Genomic DNA, 25,897 nt, shown 5'->3' on the forward strand with positions numbered 1-25,897 from the left:
GTACACATCTATGTACACAGACATGCATGCACACACACATGTCATGTTCTTATTTGCTGTATGTACACGGATTAAAGGTAGGGTAAGTGATATTGTTTTGTTAAATGGCTCTATATTCTGATAGTACTCATTGCTATAGAGCACCAGGAGTCTCCATGTCTCCAGCTTTTTAGTAACAGAAAATGCATTTTCAGGTTGGGATACCAATTGTATCCAATCTGGAGAGAACTCACACAGAATATAGATCACCTGATTCGGATGCTATCAATGCATTGAAGGGGACATTATCAAACAAGTGAAATTGTAAGTGATGACACAAAGAAAGCAGGAAACTGGAACACTTATCAAATTGAAGCTGATAAACCAAAGAAATATCACTTACCCTTAACATGATGAACAAATTAAATGTTTTGACTTCAAACACAAATTAAGATTCCTGCAGGCCTCCTGATCAATCATGGCTCGGAAGAGATCAACCTTTGTTATATTTGATCATTTTTCTATTGATAAAGTATAAGGTCTATGTATGATCTGTGTTTGCATAAAATTATTTGATGTCTAATAATATCTTCATTATGTTTGCCATAATCGTTAGCCTCAAATGTTATGGGGATTATTTGGTTAAATAATACCATCTCCCCGATGGACCAAGCCACCTGTTTAAACCTATGGTTTAAACCAGTGTAAATTTGGGAGATGCAGGCTTCCAGAAATATATGGGAATGGCCCGGGTAACTTTCAGAAGATGGACAAATCTTTCTCTAAAATTATATTATCAACTCTGTCATGCCCATATCAGGGAGGATTTTGTATTAGGCTATGTCTGGTTTACCTAGTCCACACCACTATGTTACACATTAATACATATTTTATGACCCAATATGGGATTAGAAATATGTCCTCAAAATCTCCAGAGAGTAGGACCATGGTGACTAAATGCACCTTCACCAGATGGTATATGTGTGTAAAGAAATAAAAACATAAGGTAAAGTTCAAAATGCTAAGGTATAAGGTACAACATAAGGGTAAATTAAGATAAAGTCTACTAGGTATATCTGTATATGTATGTTGTATATATATTATATAGTGTGTATGATGAGTGTGTATATGTACAGTTACAGTATATACTGTGTGTATATATATATATATATATATATATATATATATATATATATATATATATATATATATATATATATAAAACACACACACACACACACACACACACACACACACTATCATTTATATATCACCAGTATTAGACCAGCATTAGTATTGTTTTTACACACACACACACACACACACACACACACACACACACACACACACACACACACACACACACACACACACACACACGCACACACAGCGGAAGCCCCTCCCGGTTGTTGGGAGAGAGACTCTGAGACAGAGAGAGAGAGCGAGAGAGCGAGCCAAAGCGAGAGAGAGAGAGAAAAGAAACGAGTGGAGCGGAGAGGAATTAACTTGACGTTTTTCAGGAGGAGACGCGGATTCCACTTCCAAAGCAAAGCACCAGAACAGAACAGAACAGAACAGAGCCCACCAGAGAACCGACAACAACCTCTTGTCCTTCGGAACCGACCGGGTGAGTCCCCCACCCCCCCCCCCCCCCTCACTTTAGTTCTGGATCCTCCACTGCTTTATTCACTTCGGTTCGGACGGTTGCAGTGGGTCAGGGGCCTGCTTTTTTCGTGCCCCCCCCCTCCTCCTCCTCCTCCACCACCTCCTCCTCCAGTCCTCCTCCTTTCCCTCAGAGAGCCGACAACAAACCCAGGAAGGATCCGGCCGGGTCGGGGTAGAGAGAGACATTAAAGACCCCCCGATCCCCTGGTACACTGGATCGGGGTCTTTAAAACTCCGATCTGACACGGCGCGGACCCCCCCAATTCTCGAACGCTGGTGGTGTTTTTGGGTAAAGGGGGAAAAAAGCAGTGGATTCAGTGTTGGGAGCTGTGTTGCCATGTCTGCTTATTATAAGCGACTTTGGGCTTGTTTTTCCTGTAAAGTTGCTTGTTTTGAAAGATTGATTGAATACTTTATTAACAGTTTGCCCCCCCCCCCCCAAAGCACAGAAACTACAGTTCTATACAAAAGGATGCTATGCTAGGGAGAATTATGTGTTGTTTAAAACTGAACCAACCTTGTACCTTGTGTGTTAAATGTTATGTTGGGTGTGAATTGTTTCGTATTGTACTGTTTGTCCCTGTATGTAAGAAAAAGAAAAAAGGCATATTACTGCATCTTACTGCATCTGTATTTGTTCAAACTACCCTACTGCTACCTATGCTGAATAAAAACCATAAATACAAAAGGATGCTATAAGGATTGGACGCCAAGAAAGCACTATATGGTTTGGTTTGTGTATTCAATTCATTGAAACGTTTAAGGACAGACAAATATACAGTACTGTGCAAAATAAATCATATCAACGAGTAGTAATCAAGAAGAAAAATATGTACAGTAATAGAACGAATATAACCCCTTGTTTTGAGCCAAATCTGGGTTTGAACGTGATTTGTGGAGCTCCCTCTGGTGTTGTGTTTGTGGACGTCTTTGACGTTTTTTGAAGTAGTTTGACAGGTACATGATGGGTGTCTTACTGTCTTTGTGTTTGAGGTGTAGTGACAGACAGTGTATCTTGTAGACTAGGCCTGAGGCCTATTGCAAGTTGCTGTTTTCTACCCCGAGCCATCCCACCCTAGCAAAGTGAGGAGGGGTTAGATGGGTTGTAGGTGTGAGGCCAATTAAGTAGTAGCCTGACCAGTTTGTTTTGGTTTTGGGATGTCTGGAGCCTTGTTTTTAAGGCCTTTATGGTGCTATGGTACCAAGAGGCAGTGGATGTACTAGACTAGAGTATTTCCAATTTGCAATACTTTTACTTCTACTCCACTACATCTCAGAGGCAAATATTGTACTTTTACTCCTCTACAATTATTTGAAACCTTATGTTACTAGTTACTTTGCAGATATAAATTACTATATTATAAAACGTACATTAACCACTTAAGCCCTATTTTATACATTGGCTATTTGAAAATAGCCGATCTACAAGCTCATCTACAACGCTTTGTGAGCTCGTAGATCTGCTATTTTCAAACATTAGTACTTTTACTTTTAGTACTTTAAGTATATTTTGATGCCAATACTTTTGTACTTTTACTCAGGTAATATTTTGAACACAGGCCTTTTACTTGTAACAGAGTATTTTTATATTGCTACTTTGACTTAAGTAAAATATCTGAGCACTTCTTCCACCACTGCCAAGAGGTGCATGCATAGTCATATAGTGACATTGGATGAGTGCTCCTGCTATAGAGTCCTCAGTGTATTACTACTGACCAGTAGGAATATTGATAAAATGTAAATATTGGTGGTTGAGGTTTTTTGGGCTTGTTTCTAAAGTGTATAGTTGCTTATTTGGCATGTATAAACATTTTCAAGTCCAGGAAACCCCCAAATTAATATGTATTTGTCTGTGGACCCCCCCATCTGAAAATAATTTGTGCCAAGGACAAAGTATAAAACAAGATTTCCACATTTTGCACTTATTTTCAAGATTTTGTTTGAAAATAGCAGATCTAGTGTAGATGCATATAGGTTTAAAGACCTATAGTTGCTTCTTTTGGGCTTGTTTTCATAGACATCATTGCTGCTTGTTTCTCTCGCGAAACCTGGCAACACTGGGAGGGAGGGTGTGGATCTGATCCCAGGATAGCCTGCTCTCTTCTTGTCCTGCTTTTATTAAACTGGTCCCTCACTGTTCCTAAACTGGTGTCATGTAGATTAGAGGTGCTATTATTAGCTAATATTGTCATTATGATTATTGTTATTATTATTATTATTATTAAAGGGACCGATTCCACCCGGGACCACCACCCGGACCTAGCATAGGGAAGGCTAGTTTTAGCATGGAAGCTAACTGGTTTCTGAAAATAAAAACAAAGTTTTGTTAAACTTTGTGGGAAAGAAAACAAAGTGACTGGACGTGAAAGAGTGTTTTTTAAATGAGTAAAACGAACAAACAGGTTTAACTCAAGGGGTAATATGACTTTATTTAACAACAACAAACAAACCTCGACTAACATAGCGTACAGTGTCCCGACGTGACGTCACTGTGATGTCAGAGGAAAGGAGAACATTTTCTCCTCACTGTGACATAAACTAACAAAAAACACCATTTGTGGGAGGAAGGGGGGGGGGGGGGGGTTAAGGTGAATTGAATTGCTCCTGCTGTAATTAATTACCACACTTATGCAATTAAAGGTATCTTGTTTTCAACCTGAAAATGTCATCTAGTTCAGGGGTCTTCAACGTTTTTCAGGCCAAGGACCTCCTAGCCACTATTTTGTATAAAATTGTCTTGATTGTCAGATAAAACTTTTCATAGCTTTCACAGATAGCTGGATTCATGTTAATGTGTATTTTCAGATAGTTAACCTTTAAACCCTCAATATTTAGTCAACTTGATCATTGGCTCTGTAATTGGTCTGCTCTTTTTCCCTCTACACCTACTCTATGAAACTAGCTGATCTGGGGCGCCCGCTGGCCTAGTGGTCCAGACACATACCACATATGCTGGTAATCCAGCTTGACAGCGTGTTGTGGGCTCCACTCCCGATTTCGGCTAATGTTAGCCACCAAACAAAGATTTGGCAGACCCCCATTAGTAACTCTGATGACCCCCCGTTGAAGACCCCTGATCTAGTTCAACCCAGATTTGGCACAAACATGGGGTTAAATTCGTTCTACTTTTATGCCACCAAAATGTTGAATTTACTGACTCCCAACAGCCATCAAAAAGTGTGACTCCCTACACTCCTTCAAGACCGCCATAAAAGAGCACCTGTCTGCAATTTGTAACTGGTCCTAGAAAAGTCTTCTGAGCTTAACACTAGAAATGACAACCAAAGACCCCCCCCCCCCATTGTTTTCTGTGCATGTACATTTATTGCTACTAGTGTGGATTATTTCTTGTATGTTATTGTACGCAGTGCTGTAGTCTAGGTTTTTTCAGACGGTATACCATAATTATTCCCTCGCGCACGGCACGTGCACATATACTCGCACGGTCACAGAATGAATTACTATGGTTACAGAGGGTGTACTATTTTTTTCTAATTTAAATTTCAGTCTGAGTATACTGCGTATATAGCGCATACTGGTAGAACACACCACTGATTGTATGTCTTTAAATGTCTTGATGAATTGAATACATGGGACCACAATGGAAACAAGGCTTTTTGTGTTATCCTTTTTAGCATCATTGTATAATCGTACCACTGTACTATTTGCAAGCTGTTAATAAAAGTATTCAATCATTCAATCAATCAATCAATATATATTAAAAAGAAACTGCATATCGTTAGAATAAAACAAACAATGCCTGCATGGTGAAAGCAATTATTTCTTTAATCCTGGTAGCGTAGGAGGTGACCAGAGGTGGTGGGGTTGGGGAGACAATTTAATGTGCAACTTCACCCTAAATCACATGTATATACATCGATATACTATACATATGGTGGAAACATTTTCAAAAAGTTTCAAAAACAAGTCCCTGCAATTCGATTCCCTGCAAATACCACTCATTATTAATTTAAGTCTAAATCTGTGTGTGTGTGTGTGTGTGTGTGTGTGTGTGTGTGTGTGTGTGTGTGTGTGTGTGTGTGTGTGTGAGACCCACACACTTGATATCTGGTCAGTTATACAATTAAAAACTTGCTTGTCCTGACCAGCTCCCATTGAGTAACAGTAGAAGACCGCGGTTGTACTGGTTGCACTATATTATAACTGTTATTGATTTCTCAGTCCACTTTAACAGGATATATTGAGCAAATTATTATTAAATGTAATGTTTTTTTAATAATATTCTCTCTTTTCAGGTCGTCATGTTGTCAACTTGATGTGAGTGTGTGTGGTATTAGAATGTTTGTGTGTATGTACTATGAATTAGTGTCCAGTGTGTGTTAATGAATGTGTGCTAGTATGTATTAGTGCGCGCGTGTGTGTGTGTAGTGTGTTGGGGGTGTATGTATGTTGTGTCCATGATGGGGTTCGGTCGAGACCTATGCAACTCCCACGAAGGACTCCTGAAGCTTCAAGACTGGGAACTAAAGGTATTTCAATACTTCTACTACTACAGAAAACCACCCCCAAAAAAAAGAAAGACATGCCATCTCCGGTTTACTTCCTGTATCTGCGTGAAGTAGGTGGCCACCTTTTTTTAGGAGACCGGAAGCAGTCTTATTATTCTCAATGGAAGAGTAAACGTGAACACAGCTTCTGAACAATTGCTTAGCCCCATGGTCACTGAACTATAAATATTGGACCCAATCATCACAAGCCACTCAATTTCCCCAAGATTCTCATACTAAAATGCAATTTTTTTCTCAGAGAGACAAATCAGGAGAAAATCAACTTTATTATCACTCTCGCGGGATCTAGCACCATTTGTAGGATTTGTGTACCATTTTGCCTCTAGTGGCTCCAATTAGGATGGTCTATCTTTCTAAATCAACCATCTTTGCTACTACTTATAGTAACAGTGACCTTTGACCTTGGGTGCAGAACGCTGAAACATGTACTCACACACACACACACACACACACACACAATCCTGCCTTGAGAGTGCTAATAATGTTAATAATAATAACATGAAAATAATTCAAAACACTTGTTTTCTTTCAGTTGTTGGAATCTGTGAAGCGTTTCATGACCCTGCGGGTGAAGAGTGACAAGGAGTACGCCTCCCTGCTGCTCAACATCTCGCAGCAGGCCGAACGCCACGACAACACGCCTCAGCTGGACTACGTCAGCACCGTCAGCAAGGTACGTACGACGCGCTTGATGCTTTGTTTAGTAGTACAGTGGTTCTCAAACCTTTTCATGTCAAGGACAGTGTTGCCAGATCTGCTTATTATAATTTCCCTGCAAGATTTTATTTGAAAATAGCCGATCTACAAGCTCACAACGCGTCGCATCTTGTAGATCTGCTATTTTCAAATAGCTGATGTATATGTTAAAGTGCTCATGTGGCCCATAGTCGCTTCTTTTGGGCTGGTTTTCCTAGACCTGGTTGCTTGTTTCTCTCACAGAATCTGGCAACACTGGTCAAGGACCCCCAAATTAATATGTATTTGGCCCGCAGACCTTCCATCCCCACTTTGGGAACCACTGTGTTGGTAGGTTGCTGCTGTATGTTCAAGTGGTTACTATTGCGGCTGTATCTAGGGCTAGGCCAGGGGTCTTCAATGTTTTTCAGGCCAAAGGACCCCTTGGCTGAGAGAGAGATGAAGCAGGGACCCCTATTATATATTGTATAAAATATAAATGTTTTCATAGATTTCATAGATGGCTTCAGAGACTTGTTTGACGGCATTGTCATCAGTGTATGTTGGATTCATATTAATGTGGATTTTCAGACATTTAACCACTTAAACCGTCAATACTAAGTAAACTTGGCCTTTCTGTACTTGGCCCGCTCTTTTTTCCCTCTACACCAAAACTCTTTGTTTGTTTGCGTTGTGCCCTTGTAGATCGGCTATTTTTGGCTAAAGTTCTCCTCAGAATAGGGATGCTGGGTTGAAATGGTTAATGTCAAAATCTCACAAAGATTTGGCGGACCCCCTGTAGGACCGCTACACTGAGGACCCCAGGCAGTTCAAAAAAGCAGCGAAGAGCTAAACATGGGAGTTTAACACTGTATGACACTCACGCACAAAGAATTCAGGTCCACTCCAATCCATGCGTTTGACCTTATATTATATTACACCACATGTTAACGTTACAACAGTTCCCAGCCATTAACTATTATATTACCGTGGATGTTACGCAGTTATCTTTCTTTGTGTTTACGACGGTCAACAGAAATTGCCATCTCCCACGCTCACCCCATCTCTGTCCAAATTCCCACACTACGGTGCACAGGTGAACGCCATGAGTAATTAAATATCAGCGTGGCAGCACCCCCAGCTCCGTTGATCACGCCCACCACCGAATACCCGGTGCAGTCAGTGCCCAATCTACCATACGTCAATAATAAAAACACGAGACTTTGCATTTAAGTCACATATGGCTCCTACATTCCAGCCCCTAATTATGGGAACACAATGATTACACAATCATAACATTATGTAGGAGACGGCAAGTAAAACTTTAAAAACAAGAAAGACGAATGTCCATGAAGTTCAAAGGTCAGCTGCAGTCCTCTTGGATCTTCTGCTTCCTGTAGAAGCCAAACCCTTTGATAGGCCTGTTCTTGATTGATTGAATACTTTATTAACAGTTTGCAGAGACAAGCACAGGGAAGTACAGTTCAATACAAGGTCTGTTAAGAGGATTTTAAACCCAAGAAAGCCTATGGCTCGTTTCCATTGGGGTCCTTTGTACTCCATTCATAGAATAGCTGTCCAGATAGCTGTTCTTTGTCTTGATCCGCACGCGAAGTACAAGTCCTCTTCTATCTGGAGTTGTTTGCACAATCTAAATGGTTCCTAGTAGTTACTAGTTGGTTACTACTGTGTATTAAGTGGTTACTTGGTTGCTACTGTATGTTTATTATGTGCTTACTAGTTTGTTACTAGATTACTACTGTGTGTTAAGTGGTTACTAGGTTGCTACTGTTAAGTATGGGTACTGGTAGTTTGTTTACTAGGTTACTACTTTGTTACATGGTTACTAGACTCCCTTTTTCCACTTGCATGTAAAGCTACTGTAGTAATCTACTGCAGATGTTCATTTTGGCATCCCGTGGGAATAGGCGCAATTTCCAATGCTAGTATATTTCGTGCCGTCAATTTCACATCTCCCTACCTTGTATAAACAATTATTATTTTCCCACAGCTGGAGTGGGAATGAAAAGCGAAACAAAATGCTTCATAAAAACAATGTTGGTGTAAGACATACGTGGAGCTCTTTTATGTGTACTGGTGAAGAGAGCATGGTAGAGAGAAATTGTGTGTGTGTGTGTGTGTGTGTGTGCGTGTGCGTGTGCGTGTGCGTGTGACGTGAGTGAGAGAGAGAGAGAGAGACGGTGAGGTTGCTTTACCCTTTTACTTGCATGGACAGGTGTTGTTGACATTAACGGTTGCCCGATTGCCTGGGGCAAAAATAACTATATTCGGGCAACTGCTTTCTGTTTGCCCTAACGGGCGAATGGGTTTTTATTTTTATTTTGATCTATTCATCTTCAGTTTTGTATTGTTTAGAGACTGGGAAGCAACCTTCTTTTGTTTGCCATTCACACAACATGAAATATATCTGTCCATAACCACGATCAACCGTGCTCCGCTCAGTCAAGCATGCACCAGCTGACATACAGCAAGTCATTAAAAGGCATTTGACCTATCCTGACCTGCCGCAAGCAACAGCTAACGGCAATGTCTTTCACCCCCCAAATATTCGTTTGCTGTGCCTGTAGTTGAGTGTGTGTTTGTGGCCGTGGTACTTCTGTCATCCATGTTCTCTCCTACCCTAAAGTTGCTTTACAATAGCTTTTTCTTTGCTTTGTTTTTGCCCTCATTTAGTATGCCATATCCTATGAGTTATGCACACAGTTGATCCTTTAGAATTTTAGTAATCCACAGAGAATGCACATCAAAGGCACTGCTACCAAACAACCGTTCACTTCCTCGTTACCGGCAAGGCTCCTTGTTTGATCCCACGGTGGTGTTGGGTTACAGGCACAAAACAATAAAACGTATTGTCTAATGCTGCATTTACTGAGGCTCTGATTGGAATTCGGTGTGTAATGTCAGTCACACCTCGTCCTGAGTTTTGTGCCCTGCGGCAAACCTGTTTTCAGTGAATGGTGGTCTGAAAAGCTGATTTTAGTTCATTAAACTACTTTATCAATGCTTTGGAGAGTGCAAGAAATGTAGAAAATTATGTCTCTCATTCTTGGTTCCATTTCTCTCTCTCTCTCGGTCTCTCTCTCTCTCTCACAGTCGTGGTGTCAGATGGTACAGCAGACGGATCAGTTGAGTAAGATAATGAAGACTCATGCAGAGGACCTGAACTCTGGTCCACTCCATCGCCTCACCATGATGATCAAGGACAAACAGCAGCTGAAGAAGAGCTACCAGTGTCTTCATCAGCAGCTCGAGAGCGACCTGAACAAGGTGGGCTTTTGGGGTGGAGTTTTAGTTTTGTTTTGAGGTTTTCGTGGGCAAACCCACCTAGATTTTATCCTGGGGTCTCCCCGCATGCAAATTCAGTAAGTGTGGTCATTTTCTAATTTAATAGGGTACTGGACCTGACGTTGACATTACCTCCTCGTTTGCTGAAATATTAGTTTTATTACAGAATTTTGGCTATCAGTTTTGCAGTTTTTCCACTAACCACAGTCGTAATTTATGTAACTCTATTCGTAATGAGAATATACATGAAATATATTAAATATATTTCTGTCATACGACATTGATTCCACAAACAAATGCAAGCTAGCACGTTCCTATTTGATTGGAATGAAGCATCTGTTAATTATTGTATTTCTTGTAGGTGACAAAGAGCGACTTGGAGAAGCTAAAAGTAACGTATCGGCAACTGACGAAAGACACCATCAGTGCTAAAGAGAAATACAGGGAAGCCATGGCTAAAGGTAATAAATCAGTTTTACTGGTTTATTTTATTGTTTGTATAGTACTTTGTTTTATACCTTGTTTTATGACACAACACAACAAATAGAGGGCCATTGGAACGTTTAGCATTTTTGTTTCTTATTCTCACATATAAGTAGAGAATCAGGGCTAAAAAAAAAGGTATCCACTGCAGAGATTGACTGAATCTAAAAACTGGAATTCAGAGAAAAGACAGAGATTTCTACACTTTCTCAGCTCAAAATACACGTTTGGAAAAGTAATTCATGCTTTAATTTAGTATAGTACTATATGCTGTGTACCGATTTGTGTGATGTTTGGACAAAACCTGTAAGAGTTATAGACAAAAACGTGTTAAGCAAAAATTGGCCTGCTGGTGGCGCTATAACAGGCCGATTTGAAAAATGAGGGCAACTGGTTCTGCTCTGGCCTCCAGGGAGTGTGTGTGCTCAGTTTCACGCCGATCGGTCCAACGGTGCCGGAGATTAGCTGTTCACAGACGGACGAACACATGTACGGACAGGGGGCAAAACATAATGTAGTCTCGGCCACACCTTCGGCCTGATGGAGACAATGAATTAATGTAAATAAATAAAGCAAAAACAAAAAAGGGCAAACTGACAGAGTACCAGAATAACAGACCGTCTTCCTGTGGCAGGTAAGGAAACAGAGAAAGCTCGGGAGCGTTATGACAAAGCCACGACCAAACTCCACAACCTGCACAACCAGTACGTGATGGCCGTCCGGAGCGCGCGCCTCCACCAGGATGAGTACCAGCAACACACACTGCCGCGCCTCCTGGACTCCCTCCAGAGGATGGAGGAGGACATGACCAGCGCGCTGTAAGAGGCGCTCACTACTTGTATAACGCATTCTTTTAAAATACACTCTTCTTTCGGTTCATTCCCAGCTCGGTCACCACAGCGGATCATCTGTTTCCATCTGGTTCTGTTTTCTGTGTCTTCCTCGGCGACTCCTGCCCACCTGCATGTCCTCCTCTCTCACCGCATCCATAAACCTACTCTTTGGCCTTCCTCTTCTCCTCTTACCTGGCAGTTCCAATCTTCAGCATCCTTCTCCTAATGTACCCCTCATCCCTCCTTTGCACATGTCCAAACCATCTCAACCTCGCCTCTCTTGCTTTCTCCCCAAACCTTCTAACCTGGGCTGATCCTCTATTGTAGTCATTTCTGATGTTGCATGCATTAGAGGATCAGCCCATGTTAGAAGGTTTCCTTTTAAATACATTATTGAAATGTATTTATTTGACTATATATATTTTATATATAATATGTATATGTATACATATAATTTCCTGTAGATTGTTAGAGGAGAGCCGTTAAGAAGGGGTCAGTGTGGTATAAGGGATGGCCCTGAAGTCACATTCAGTGGTGTTTCCGAACGAACGTTTGAATGTTTGTTTTAACCAATCTATTTATTGGGGGGTATAACATCGTTCCATTAGAGGTAAATAAATGTATGTTGTTACGTGGGCTGCCTCTGTGGACATCGTGGCTGGCTGAGAAGTCCATGTTCCTTGATTATGGAAATAGTTGACTATACGGATTACGGAGACATTTCCATCCTCATATTCATCATTAATCAGTAGCTAAATGAAACTGTTGTGTGCGTTGCTTTGGCATGTGATTTGATTTTTTAATGGACCAAGGGGATGCAATTCAGCCCAAAGGTATTATCATATTATCAAATCTGGCCTCCTTTGAAAAAGGTTTGGATACCCGTGATATAATGTGCGTGTGTGTTTTATGTGTATATCTACAGTAAAGGCATACTGGAGGACTACAGTGACATCACCAGTCTGCTGACGGACGAAATCGTTAAAGTTCACAAAGAAATTAACACGTCAATCTACAGCATTGACCCTGTGACTGAGTATGAACAGTTTATAGAAGTACACAAGTAAGTATGATTATTGCTACTATACTACTATTACCTCTGCTATACTACTACTGCTACCACTACTACGGGGAACAGAGATGGACAGATACTGTATAGGCAGTTTTAATGCATTTTTAAGATACGTAGAATTAATTCCAATGTAGATTTTATGTATACATGTGTGTAGGCCTATAGTTGTTAGTCTACCGTTGGTAATGTAATAATCATAATTCCTCTCCAAAAAGATAATTTACACTTCACAGAAACAAAGATAGATAGGAACTAGCCAGATAGGAACTAAAGAACAAGGCAGACAAACACAATGCCAGAAGGGGGAAGTAAAAATAGAGACAGTTGTACAGAGAGATTTGGAGAAAACCAGTTAGAGACAGTAGCCTAGTTAATGATCTGGTGGGTTTTATTACTGAGAGGAAATGCGTCGCAAACTCTCACCACATTGTGAGCTTGTAGATGGCTATATTTGTGGCGTGACCGAAATCCAGACACACACACACACACACACACACACACACACACACACACACACAGACATGCTTATAGATAGCTAGCCTCCTGATACTTTTTTGCTTTGGCTAGATGTTAGTCTAACTCCCATTGTCTCTGGAGGGGACTGGTAGTTGTAATTTAGATTCCTTTGTTTGGAGGGACATGAAATGTACAGTAGTATGACAAACTGGTGATTGAAAAATGTACGCATCATCATTGCCGGCATGAAACTTTAGTCTTTAGCTTTGAACCCTGAACACCGAACCTCTTATGTTAAGCTCAATAAATGACCGTAGTAGAGTAGTAATTGGCCGTTAATCCAACCATCATCCTCCCTCAAAAGGTCTCCAGAGACGACAGAGCCCGGCGTGGAGTTCGACGCCTCCCTATTGGAAGAGACTGAAAACCTGTCAGCCAATGAGATCCTGTGGAACAACCTGACGGCCGACAGCCTGCAGGCCGTGTGAGTAAACGTCTTGTTGTCTTCCCTTTGAGTAATAAAGCTCATTTTCACTGCATAGTTTACACACCAAAAAAAGGTCCTTCCTCTGGGGAACGCCTTTAACCCATTAAGACCTGAGGCTATTTCTACAAATGTCTTCTAAATCCCAACAGTTTTCTGAAAAACTTATGTTGCTATATCAGTGGTTCTCAAACCTTTTCATGTCAAGGACCCCCCAAAATGTATTTGGCCACGGGCCCCCATCTCAAACTATTTTGTTCCAGCAGGAACCCCCCAGAAGATTTGAGTTAAAAAAAAAATGAAACGATTTGCACACATTTTAATAAATATAAAATAGCAGATCTACAAGCTTGTATATCTGCTATTTTTGAATGGCCAACCAATGTGCTATATATTATACATAGCTAAAATCTAAATTGACACTTTGCTGTCCCGGTTTTAATGGGTTAAACTATGAGTTTGGATAACCGCTGATTGCACAGACTTAACTCGACACTGCACTTCCTTGGTGTGTCAGCAATTATTTTTTTTGGGTTGAGCGGTTCTCAAAATATGTGAATTACAGAATGATGCACACACACACACACACACACACACACACACACACACACAGATTTGTGGAATTTATAGATACTCTGGAGAACGACTGATCCAACCGATTTCACACCCAACACTGCACTGCCTTATTGGGGGCGTCAGCAATACATTTGATTGACCATTTTATTTAGTGGTTATCTTGGCCGTGTTTCAGGTTGAAGTCGACAGCAGAAGAATTAATACAGACTCAGCAGACACTGAAGAGCAAGGAGGAGCTGGTCAGCGACCTGGAGGCCAAACTGGACGAGTCGTCCAAAACCTGCCTCAAGAAATCAGAGTGGGTATATTGTGTGTGTGTGTGTGTGTGTGTGTGTGTGTGTGTGTGTGTGTGTGTGTGTGTGTGTGTGTGTGTGTGTGTGTGTGTGTGTGTGTGTGTGTGTGTGTGTGTGTGTGTGTGTGTGTGTGTGTGTGTGTGTGTGTGTGTGTGTGTGTGTGTGTGTGTGTGTTACTGTATATATCAATTATTTGTCATTTGATTTGATATTGAATTCTCAAAGTTTTTATTGGATAACAGTTAAAGCCTCAACTATGTACTATGTCACTTTTTGTTATGAATAAAATGTAATTTTGTCCAATCTGTATGGTAGAGTATGTTTTTGCCTGGCAAAAAAAAAAAATCTATTTCTTTTTTTGGGGGGGGGGGGGGTTCCGTTTTTCCCTTCATCACAAAGAAAAGTTTCTGCTCCATTCACTTCGATGTTAAAAAATAAACGGACAAAAAATATATAATTTTTTCTAAGTACTAGCTTAGAAAAGACTGGCAGTTTGTGAGGGTAAAAAAATAAACTCTGGCAGTTTAAGAGTTAATACAATATAACTTATACAATCAGGGTGGTTGTATTTTGTCTCCCTACTCTTCTATTGAGACATTTAGATCGTGTTATGTCTCACCTAGACACAGGATCTGACACGGATTTTGACCTGATGGTCAAGATTCAATTTATCCCCTGAGCAAGCAGGCCGGCTCTATTAGCTCAATGGTAAAAAAAATGTCAGCACTTGCACAGGAAACCGGGTTCAAATCAGAGGGTAGCAGAGAAAAGTTACATAGTGCTGCTTTAACCCATTAAGACCTGAGGCGATTCTTTAAAAATATATATATTTATTTATTATTATAATAATAGACATATTGTGATTGGCTCTCCCAGTGTGGTCCTGTTGCTCAGCCAGAAGCAGTCATTGGAGGAGCTCCGGCAGACGGTCCAATCGCTGCGCTGCTCTGAAGCCAAACTCTCCAGCCAGAAGACCCTACTGGAGAACAAAATGGCCGACTCTCAGACTACCGTCAACTACGAAGATGACGCTCGCTCCGTTAACTCCATGGTAGTAGCAGTAGTAGCACTAGTTTGAGTTGTAGAGGTAGAAATAGCGAATAGCTTCTTGTAAAATTGAAATCAATAAAACAAAGTGAAGTATATTACTAAAAGCAGTAGGTACTACTTGTAGCAATCATAGCAGTTGTAGATTTACATGAATTGTGGGTAAAATATTTCTTGTGTGTTTGTTTTTCAGGATAAAAGTCATAAAGTATCTAGCAAGTTTGATACATTGCGTCACTCCATCGCTGGAATTATCAGATCTCCTAAATCCATGTTGGGTTCATCCTCGGTAAACCTCAATAATCAAAAAAAAACTCTTTCTCTATTTCTCTCTAACATCAAAACTATGCTGAATAATTCTGTTTCTGCACCCCCTCTCTCTCTCTCCCTCCCTCCCTCCCTATCTCTCTTCCCCTCTCCCTTGCCCTCCCTACCTCTGCACCCCTGTATCTTTCTCCTTCCCTCTCTCAGCAGTTCTTTGACGTCATTGCGACCAGTGAGCGTCCGCTGTCGGACCAGGAGTGGTACCACGGAGCGATCCCTCGAACCGAGGCTCAAGAGCTCCTCCGGCAGCAGGGAGACTTCCTGGTACGAGAGAGTCACGGAAAACCAGGGGAGTACGTGCTGTCGGTGTACTCTGACGGCCAGAGACGCCACTTCATCATCCAGTATGCTGATGTGAGTACTTGTGCTGCAACGGTAGTAGTACTAGGGATGGGACGATAATCGTTATTATAGTTTATCGTGATAAAAAAACGCTGGCAATAATCGTATTGCAGAGATTTTAATTAATCGTGAAATTGTCATTTTAACACATTCCACGCCAGAGTTTAATATCATAATGTACTCACCAGTGCCAGCGATTTATTGTTGTTTTTTTGTTTTTTTCACCTCGCCACAGACCTCGCTAAATACCTTAAGATCGCGCGTTAAACTGTTTGTAGACACACAGGGTAGCTGTGTGAGTGGCCCAGAGAAGACCGTTTCAATCGGCGACATTCCATTTTGCAGTAGTCGCGGTTTCTGTTAAACAGCGTTCAGCGAGGAGAAAAAAAACGAGATAATGGCGGATTAGGGGAAGATTTAGAGCGGCGGCGGATGGGAACGAAAATCTCCGGATACGGATATTTCCATATCCGGGTGTGCTACAATGAAATGTGTCACTGCGAGGGAGGCCTACAATGAAATGTGTCACTGCGAAAAAAAAAAAAAGACCACTTCGCGTAGAACTACGTGACTGGCACGCTGCGCAATTATTTAGGTTCGCGTAGAACTACGCGATTGGCACGCAATGTGTTAAGAGTTTTAAGCATATTTTGATTATCGCGATAATTTCATAAATCGCAATAATTTTGGTCTCAATAATCGTGACATAAAATTAGCATATCGTCCTGTAGCATAGCAGTAGTAACTGTAATGGGTTGCTCAGGTGGCGCAGTGGTAAAGTGCCTGCTCACCACCGCGGAGGTTATGGGTTTGAATCCACCGCGGTGCTTCCGGCCTTGTCGAGTGTCTACATACGAACACAATTGCCCAATTGCCCCTAGTGGGGACTAGGAGGGGGATATCTTTTACTGCATTTACTCCCACTGGCTCGGGCGGCACCTGTCAGCAGGGAGCGTTGGGTGGAAGGACTAAAGGCTCTATGTCCTCCCGGTGGGGGTTCCTTACTGGCAGGTAAGGAGGCCCCCAGCCCCCACACATATTTGTGTGTGGGGAGGAATCAATTGGCATAACGACTAATTTGCGGAGAAAAAGTGATTAAAAAGCACACAAAAAAAGGTAGCTATAATAGTATTACTACTAGCAATTATACCAAAGTCAACTCTCTCTCTATCTCTCTCTCTCTCTTTGTGTGTGAGACAGAATCAGTATCGGTTTGAAGGAACCGGATTTCCCACGATCCCGCAGTTGATAGAACATCACTACACTTCCAAACACGTCATCACCAAGAAGTCTGGCGTGGTTCTACTCAACCCTGTTGTCAAGGTAACTTATTGATTTCACAGAGATACAACTTTGTCTTTGTTAATTTGATTAATTTAATAACTGTTCCATGTTTTTGATTGGACAGGACAAGAAGTGGATCTTAAACCATGAGGATGTGATTCTAGGAGAACTGTTGGGGAAGGTTAGTACTTCTAGTATTTCTGGTTATTTTATTATTATTATTATGGTTACGATTACTGATGCTGCTCATCGGGGGGCTGTTAGGGGTTCAGTGTCTTGCTCAAGGACACTTCAACACTAAGCCAGGAGGAGCCCGGGGATCGAACCGGGGAACCTTCTGCTTCCCAAGTAGCCGTGCTATCTCTTGAGCCACTGCCCCCCCCCGCTCTGGTTTAACAGCCAAAGGGCGAGAGTAGGAATCGCAACTCGTTGTGAGCGGCTATTTTCAGTATTAACTCATTGACTGCCAGAGTTAAAACATCGTCGTTAAAACAGCTGCCCTTGCCAGCGACTCTGAGCGTTTTTTACTAACCTTTGAAAAATCATAGAATATTATTCGTCACAACGATCCACCCGGCGATCGCTTTAAAAGACGTAGGGGGGTCTCGGAGAATCGGAGAAAAGAAATTGTGCCGCCGCGATAATCCATTTCATAGTTTTCATGGGCAGTTGAATGTGGCTTGTTTTCACCAAAAACCAACAGAAAACAATACTAAACCAAACCAGCTCCGTTTTGTTGTGATCACGTGATCTTTGGCTGTGCTCTTCATCATCATCATCATGATTCACAGGCTGTGGAACAGAGTCCTCTATGTTTCCGGGTTTTAGGACTCAATCCTACAGCACTCTGTGGCCAACTACCGCCAATAGCACAGAACACTCCACAAAAACTACAGACAATTATTGTCCATACGCTCAATGACAGATTTTGAGCCGATGTTGTTTTAGTGTGTCAAGAGTCTTTAGATTCTCAAGTCTTGTTGAAGTCTTGTTGTCATATATTTGGTGATTTAACACTGTCTGTCTGTCTGTCTGTCTGTCTGTCTGTCTGTCTGTCAGGGTAACTTTGGAGAGGTGTTTAAAGGGACATTACGGGATAAAACCCCAGTCGCCGTCAAAACCTGCAAAGAGGATTTACCCCAAGAGCTGAAAATCAAGTTTCTGTCGGAAGCCAGGCATGTAAACTACATATTACTCTGTCCCAGTTCCCAGTTGTTTATTATATTCATGTAATGTATATATATTTATATATGTATTCATCAAACAAACATTATTGTTTAATGTTCATTTGTTTAGTTACATTTTCTTTCTTTATTTGATATTATATATTTGTATTTAGATTAATTGTATTGTATTATAGTTTTTATTATTATTACCATTAAATCATTTTAAATATAATGCTAATAAAATGATGTCTGATTTTGTTGTAGGATTCTGAAGCAATACGACCATGCAAATATCGTAAAGCTGATAGGAGTTTGTACCCAGAGACAGCCCATATATATTGTGATGGAACTAGTAACAGGTGCTGTAAATGTTGGTTAATTTATTCATCCATTTATCCCTTTTATTAGAATGACATTCTAGTAATGGAATATATAAATCTCAATATCCTTGTGAAATCTTTATCATCTTATTTTACCATCAATTTCAGCTCGATTATCTTATTTTACCATAATTGTTTAGTTCATGATCTTATTGTATCATCAATTTTAACTGTTATTATCTTCCACTTCACTATCATCATTCTTTTAGGAGGCGATTTCTTGTCATTTTTGAGGAAGAGAAAAGAGGAGTTGAAAACCAAACAGCTGGTGAAGTTTGCATTGGATGCTGCCAATGGGATGCAATACCTGGAAAGTAACAACTGTATACACAGGTGAGTACAACTGCTGCTGCTGCAGTGGTTGTCAAACTTTTTCATGTCAAGGACCCCCAAAATGATATGTATTTGTCTGCGGACCCCCCATCTCAAAAATATTTTGTCCCAGGGATTTTTCAAAAATATCAGATCTACAAGCTCATAGCACGGCAATCTGTGCCATGCTATGAGCTATTTCTAAACGTATATCTGCTATTTTTTAATAGCCAAAAATACGGTTAAAGTGGTTAAAATGATTGTGACGCTCTATTAACTATAATTTTGCTGGGGACCCCCTAAGGACCCCTGGAACCCACTTTGAGAACCAATGCTGTAGTCAAGCCATGTGAATGGGCAAGGGCTTCCACGGTCAATTCCCGGAAATATTTTGAAATTAGAAAATAAATAATAAATGTTTTCCAGGCCTGGAAAAGGTTTGGAATGTAACCTTTTTTTTTTAGGATTTTTTTTTATTATTGTCTCTGTCGGGTGGAAACCTCATTATGTCCAAAACCTTTCAGGATTGAAAAATAGCAAAAGTAGTAGATCTACAAGCCCAAAAACACGCTGCTTCGAGCCGCGTTTCGAGCTTGTGGGTCTGCTACTTTTGATGCTTTTGTGTGATGCTGTGGTATGATCAAGTATAGGGTGTTAATTTACAAAAACAAACACAAATATGGAGATGAGAGGTTTCTGCCCGACAGCAACGGAATACATTGTTTTTGTCCAACATTACGTGAAAGATGTAACATGGTAAAATGCATACGTTGTTAAGCTTGTAGATCTGTGCCTTTTCTTTCACGTGACACCTTCGCTCGAGTCTGTCTTGGTGCATTGATATCACACTGGTTTAAGAGTCTCTTTATTGCACCGTATGATTACTGTAATAGGCCTGGAAATGGGATAAAATACTTGGACTATGGACAATTTTTGAAAATTCATTATAACAAATGTGTGGGAACCCTGGAACTGAGCACATGCAGTCCAACAGTCTGTACTTGTAAAACTATGGTTGATTGCCAGTATTACTAGTTGTCATTAGTACCATTAATGGAGTACTAATCCCTGTGTTTTCTACAGAGACCTGGCGGCCAGGAACTGTCTGGTGGGTGATAATAACATGTTAAAGATCAGTGACTTTGGGATGAGTCGTCAGGAAGATGATGGCATCTATTCCTCTTCGGGGTTGAAGCAGATTCCCATCAAATGGACGGCGCCGGAGGCCTTGAATTATGGTAAGAACATAAGAAATGTGTTGTTCCCTCAACCTGTAGCGGTCAAGAGGTGCGCGCACATCCCAACATTTCGACTGGTGCTGGATCAGAATAGATAAACCATAAAGAGAAGAGAAGGTCCGCACATTCCCTCAACCTTACATTCCCATTCAACTATATTAATTGAACGTTCCTTCACTTAGAGAAATTGTAAATGAAATCCTGTCAAATGTAGCCTTTTGGACAATGCTTTTTTTTTTATTTATTTTTTTTGTATTAAAATCTGACGTTTTTCAGAAAACTTTGGTCAGGATTTAGAAGGTGTATGTAGAATCTGCCTCAGGTCTAAATGAGTTAATGCTGTTTCTCATGACACAAGTCCAGGGGTTGTGTACATGAGCACAGATTGCATATCGGGGGAGATGTAAAACATTTCACTGGTTCTCTCTTTTTGTATATTCACTAGAGCCATCTCCACCATTCTCCTCCCATGAGAATACGCTTATTTTCACAGAGGAATCTTTTGTGATGACAGTTAATTTGGTTTGTGTTTATTATTGAGAAACGTGTTGTCTCCAACCAGCCCTGGTGACCCAAACAGTGTCTTCTCTCTGTATGTACAGGTCCTGGCATCTGTAGCCTACACCAAACCTCTTTGCCGAAATTAGCCGATCTACAAGCTCGCAACGCCTCGCAGCGCGAGGCGTTGTGAGCTTGTAGATCTGCTAATTTTTGGCTAAAGTTCTCCTCAGAATAGGGATGCTAGGGTTCAAGTGGTTAATGTTAAAAAAAAAAAGTCCTATCACACACAGATTTGGCGGCCCCCCTGTAGTAACTCTGAGGATCCCCTAGGGGTCACGGACCCCCTGTTGAAGACCCCTGCTCTACCATAACAAGTGCTTGTAGTAGTACTAATTGTTGATAGGATTGTATTGTCATTCTGAATTAAACATGTCTAAATATCATACTATGTCATCCAAAAAGACGATACAAAGTGTCATACTATTCTATATCATCAATTAAAATATATAAAACATATGAATACTATTTGATTTGCTGTTTCCCAGGGAGATACAGTTCAGAAAGTGACGTTTGGAGTTACGGAATCCTTCTGTGGGAGACCTTCAGCCTGGGGGTGTGTCCTTACCCGGGAATGACCAATCAGCAAGCCCGTGAGCAGGTGGAAAAAGGTAGCAATAATAATAATATTATATAGCACTTTTCTTACTACTCAAAGTCGCTTTAGATTCTTTGTTATGCTAATAGCACAGTTAGGAACACGTTATTGCCATTTGCTAGTTACATGGTTTGTTTGACTCCTCCCACCCCTGTCCTGTCCTCAGGTTACAGGATGTCCTGTCCCCAGCGTTGTCCGGACGACGTCTTCAAGGTGATGACGCGCTGTTGGGATTACAAGCCTGAGATCCGACCCAACTTCTCTGAAATTCAGAAAGACCTGGCTGCGGTTAAGAAGAAATGAACGAACAGTTTACTGGCTTTGATATTATGACTGACTGACTGACTGACTGACTGACCGACCGACCTACTGTTTGACCAGCTAACAAATCAACTGACTTCCTGACCAGCTAACTTGGCTAGCTTGGCCCGACCTTTTGCTAAATGTGCCATTAGCCAAGGACTACATTCGTTCTCAGCCCAAAGAACTACAAGTCAGCCATGTTGAAAGAGGAGTGATAATGGACACTATGCCAGGACATTTAAGATTCTATTATGTGATATATATATATACGTATATGTTACAGTATGATTGAAAAACCAGTCAGATTGAAAAAGGAGTGCTCGTTTTCTTCGAGTTCACCTCCCACGCTCCCCCGGGGCGGCCCCCCCCCCCTTCAAAAAGATAAATGACGTCTCGGAGGTACCGAGACTAGGGGAGACGATGATTTACGATTCTGTGTCTATCGGGACATAACTCGGACGGCGCTGAGTCGACTGAAGGTGACTTCGTAACGCTCGGCACGGCGACTCGCTCGCCTGAGCTCGCTCGGCGGTGCCTCTCGCGGCTCAAGTCACCTTCAGGCGGCGCGCCTCCGACGGTGAAACCGAGTGCGCCTTTTTCAATCTGACTGGTTTTCCAATCATACTGTGACATATATATATATATATAATATATATATATGGACTGAGTCATCGAACAACAACACTACATTTCCCATCATCCATCAGCGCTTTATCGTCTGGCGGTCACAGTATTACGTGACCTTCCGACTCAAGTTCATTTGGCGAGAGCCAAGTGAGGCTCCTCCGTTCACCGTTGGTAGAATAGGATAAATGCGAGCTCTGCCCCTGGAAAAATAAGTATTTTAGTAATGAAGGGTGTGTATTTATTAACGTCGTAGCGTTCAAATTACTTTGTAAAGTTGACTGCTTTTAAACACTATTTGGGGGGCTGACTTTCCTGTGACGAGGTGCTACTTTGTATTATTGCATGTCTGTCCTACATACCTCCTGTACCAGTACTATCAACAAAAACACCATAGTGCAACACCACCTGTACTTCTACTGCAGTAGTACTTGTACTGGTAGTACGGCAGTAATCCTATCAACAGTAACTGTACTTGTACAGCACTCAGTAGCACTATCTACAGATGTACTGTCAATATCACCTGTAAGAGTACTGCGGTAGCACTATCAACGGTAGTACTTTGAACAACACCTCTACTAGTCCTGTAATGGCACTATCAACAGTACCTGTACTAGTACCGCTTTAATACCAAGCACTATCAACAGTACCTGTACTAGTACCGCTTTAATACTAAGCACTATCAACAGTAACTGTATTAGCAGCCTACTGCTGTAGTACTATGAACACGAACAGTAACTGTAATATTAGGGACCGTGTCCACACACAGCTTTTTTTTAAGCTGCCAGACGCCTGTCTGACATGCATTTCTATGGTAAAGACTCTCTTCCCAGCGCTCGGCCATCACGCTTCAGCAGAATCGGCGCTCTCGGTGTCCGGTGTTTTTTTGTGGGCGGTGCCCTGGGCGCTTCAAGCAGACAATAGTTCAACTTTTGGAGAAGAGCGCTGCTCTTTCGATCCCTCTGGCTGTGTGCGTCTTGACACGCCGGTTATTTGCAACCCGACGTTGAACAGTTATCACAACTATGAGAAGTCCCATGTTTACCATTTGTTTCAGCTAAAGCTAATGGGGCCAATGACACAGATGACCGGACATTTCAAGCACAGCGACAACGGTTGATCGGTGTCAATAAACGCTGCATGCGACGTGATCTTCCAAAGCTCTTAAAACGCTTTGTGGGACTGTGGACACGGCCCCTTATAGGGCATAGCAGTGGCGGCCATTTTCTGGTTCCACTTCAAAATAGTCAATGCATTTTTTCCCATTGACATTTCCAAAAATATTTATATCAATTATTTTAAGCCTAGAATCAAGCCATCCAGGGTCCTGGTGAATCATGACCATAAAACGTTTGATTCTGTGAAAACACTTTTTTGAAAACGGCAAAACAAAGGGTATTTATTAAATATAGTATATCATATAATTAAATATAAAATAATAAAAAATCACAGAAAAAACTGTTTTATGGTCATGATTCACCAGGACCCTGGATGGCCCGATTCTAGGCTTAAATGAATTGATATAAATATTTTTGGAAATGTCAATGGGGAAAATGCATTGACTATTTTGAAGTGGAACCAGAAAATGGCTGCCACTGCTATGCCCTATACTGTGGTTGGCACTATCAACAACTGTGCTGTGGTAGTTCTATCAACATTAGTGCTAGCAACACATTAGTACAGTAACTACTAGTACTGCAATAGTACGATTAACTGTAAGGGTAGCTGTACTAGTACTTCAGTAGTACTATTAAAGGACGACTTCACCCATTTCCAACCTGTCTTCATATAATGGGTCCGCACTAATGCTCATGATAATAGGGCACCATTTTTGTCTACTCGTTCTGTGTCTCAGAGGAGGGCTGTGGACAGTTCAGAAACCTCGCCTACCAGTGACATCATCGATGGGGAATCCAAGCTAATAGAAACTGCAGGCTGTCTATTCCTGGAAAGTTAGCATGCTATAATGGAAGCCATTGTTCTTGCGTTAATAGAAAAAAAAACAATTCCTAACGATGTCACTGGTAGGCGGGTTTCTGAAGTGTCCACAGCCCTCCTATGAGACGCAAACCGAGTAGAAGAAAATGACACAATTTTATTAGGCGCATTAGCGAGGACCTATTATATGAATATAGGTTGAAAATAGGTGAAGTTGTCGTAACTGCTTGTACTGCTGTAGTACTATTAACAATAAAGGTCCTTACACTGGGAGCATTTATTTTGTTTGATTACTTTTGCATTACTTTAAACTGCTGTTTGTGTCATGAGTACATAAACACACAACGCGAATATTACGTGGTGCTAGAGCGACGTGATTTATTTTCAAAGCGAAGGGCGAAGCATCAACCACCAGCATGAATGACCATCACCTAATTAATAGTTTGATGTGAAATATTCACAGACACATTTTCGGATCATTTATTCGTCTCGCTCCTGGTGTGTAAGGACCTTAACTATACGATTAACAGTAAAGGTAGCTGTACTAGTACTGCAGAATTACTATCAACAGTGCCTGCATACACTACTACTGCAATAGTACCATCAACCAGTTTGGTAACAATCATGGTGCAATTATGTTTTATATGAACTCTGAAGCCTAGTTGTGGATCTCTGACCTTTACAACACACAGCAAGTACTGGTATCACAGTTTGTAAATACTTGTACATGTTTTCAATGTTTCATGGTTTTTATGGGTTTTTTAAATGTTTTTTTCCAAAACACTAATCGCTGTCAAAATGTCAATGTCTTTGTATCAAACACATTTACTCATAAATGCATTTATATGTGTGACTGGCTCTCCTTTCTCCATTATGAACCAAAGTTTCTTCTCGCCATTCAAAATCTTGCTCGCTCACCTATGTCCATTATGGACCAGTGTCTTTCCCTCCTTTAAAACCCTGCACGTTTATCTGGTCTGTCTGTCTGTCTGTCTGTCTGTCTGTCTGTGTGTCTGTGTGTCTGTGTGTGAGAGAGAGAGAGAATCCAAAGTGCTCTAATGGCATCACAAAACCACTTACTACCAATATGCAGGTATATGAAATACATTTGAAACCAACCTATTTAGTTGATTTCATTGCACACAGATAAATAGGTTATTATATTTTCAGTGGGGAGGTTATGGTCATCGAGTACTCTGTGCACCTGGTCAGTAGTCTTGCATAGGCAGACGACCAGTAGATCTCTTAAAGTCTGGCTTTGTCAGAAGGTCTGAGCCTCTCTACCCTAAGCTATGGCCACCAACAAAAACTATCCCCCCTCTCCATTATAGCAATTCTGTCTCCAGTACAATGATATAATTAGCCCTATATACATTTCGGCCATTTGAAACTAGCCGATTTACAAGCTCACAATGCATCGCGATGCGAAGCA

The 25,897-nt window shown here is 41.2% G+C and overlaps 1 protein-coding gene across 1 annotated transcript; it reads left to right on the plus strand.

The window, feature by feature from the left end:
- Positions 1-1,428: 1,428 nt before the first annotated feature.
- fer (fer (fps/fes related) tyrosine kinase) lies at positions 1,429-25,315 on the plus strand. Its single transcript, XM_080419745.1, has 20 exons — positions 1,429-1,606; positions 5,901-6,134; positions 6,706-6,846; positions 9,963-10,136; positions 10,516-10,615; positions 11,272-11,455; positions 12,396-12,533; positions 13,363-13,482; positions 14,234-14,356; positions 15,228-15,402; positions 15,592-15,687; positions 15,870-16,076; positions 17,265-17,387; positions 17,473-17,529; positions 18,408-18,523; positions 18,779-18,873; positions 19,104-19,227; positions 20,290-20,444; positions 21,491-21,613; positions 21,767-25,315. The coding sequence occupies exons 2-20, from the start codon at positions 6,048-6,050 to the stop codon at positions 21,901-21,903; spliced, it is 2,475 nt and encodes an 824-aa protein (XP_080275871.1). The 5' UTR covers positions 1,429-1,606; positions 5,901-6,047; the 3' UTR covers positions 21,904-25,315.
- Positions 25,316-25,897: the final 582 nt, after the last annotated feature.

The sequence above is a fragment of the Gymnoscopelus braueri genome, assembly GCF_963280865.1.
Source record: "Gymnoscopelus braueri genome assembly, chromosome: 22".
NCBI lineage: Eukaryota > Metazoa > Chordata > Actinopteri > Myctophiformes > Myctophidae > Gymnoscopelus > Gymnoscopelus braueri.

Coding starts and splice junctions, on each gene's coding strand:
- fer (XM_080419745.1), top strand. CDS start 6,048: ATGTATGTTGTGTCCATGATGGGGTTCGGTCGAGACCTATGCAACTCC. Junction 15,688..15,869: donor CCATGTTGGGTTCATCCTCG/GTAAACCTCAAT, acceptor TCCCTCTCTCAG/CAGTTCTTTGACGTCATTGC. Junction 18,874..19,103: donor TGTGATGGAACTAGTAACAG/GTGCTGTAAATG, acceptor TCATTCTTTTAG/GAGGCGATTTCTTGTCATTT.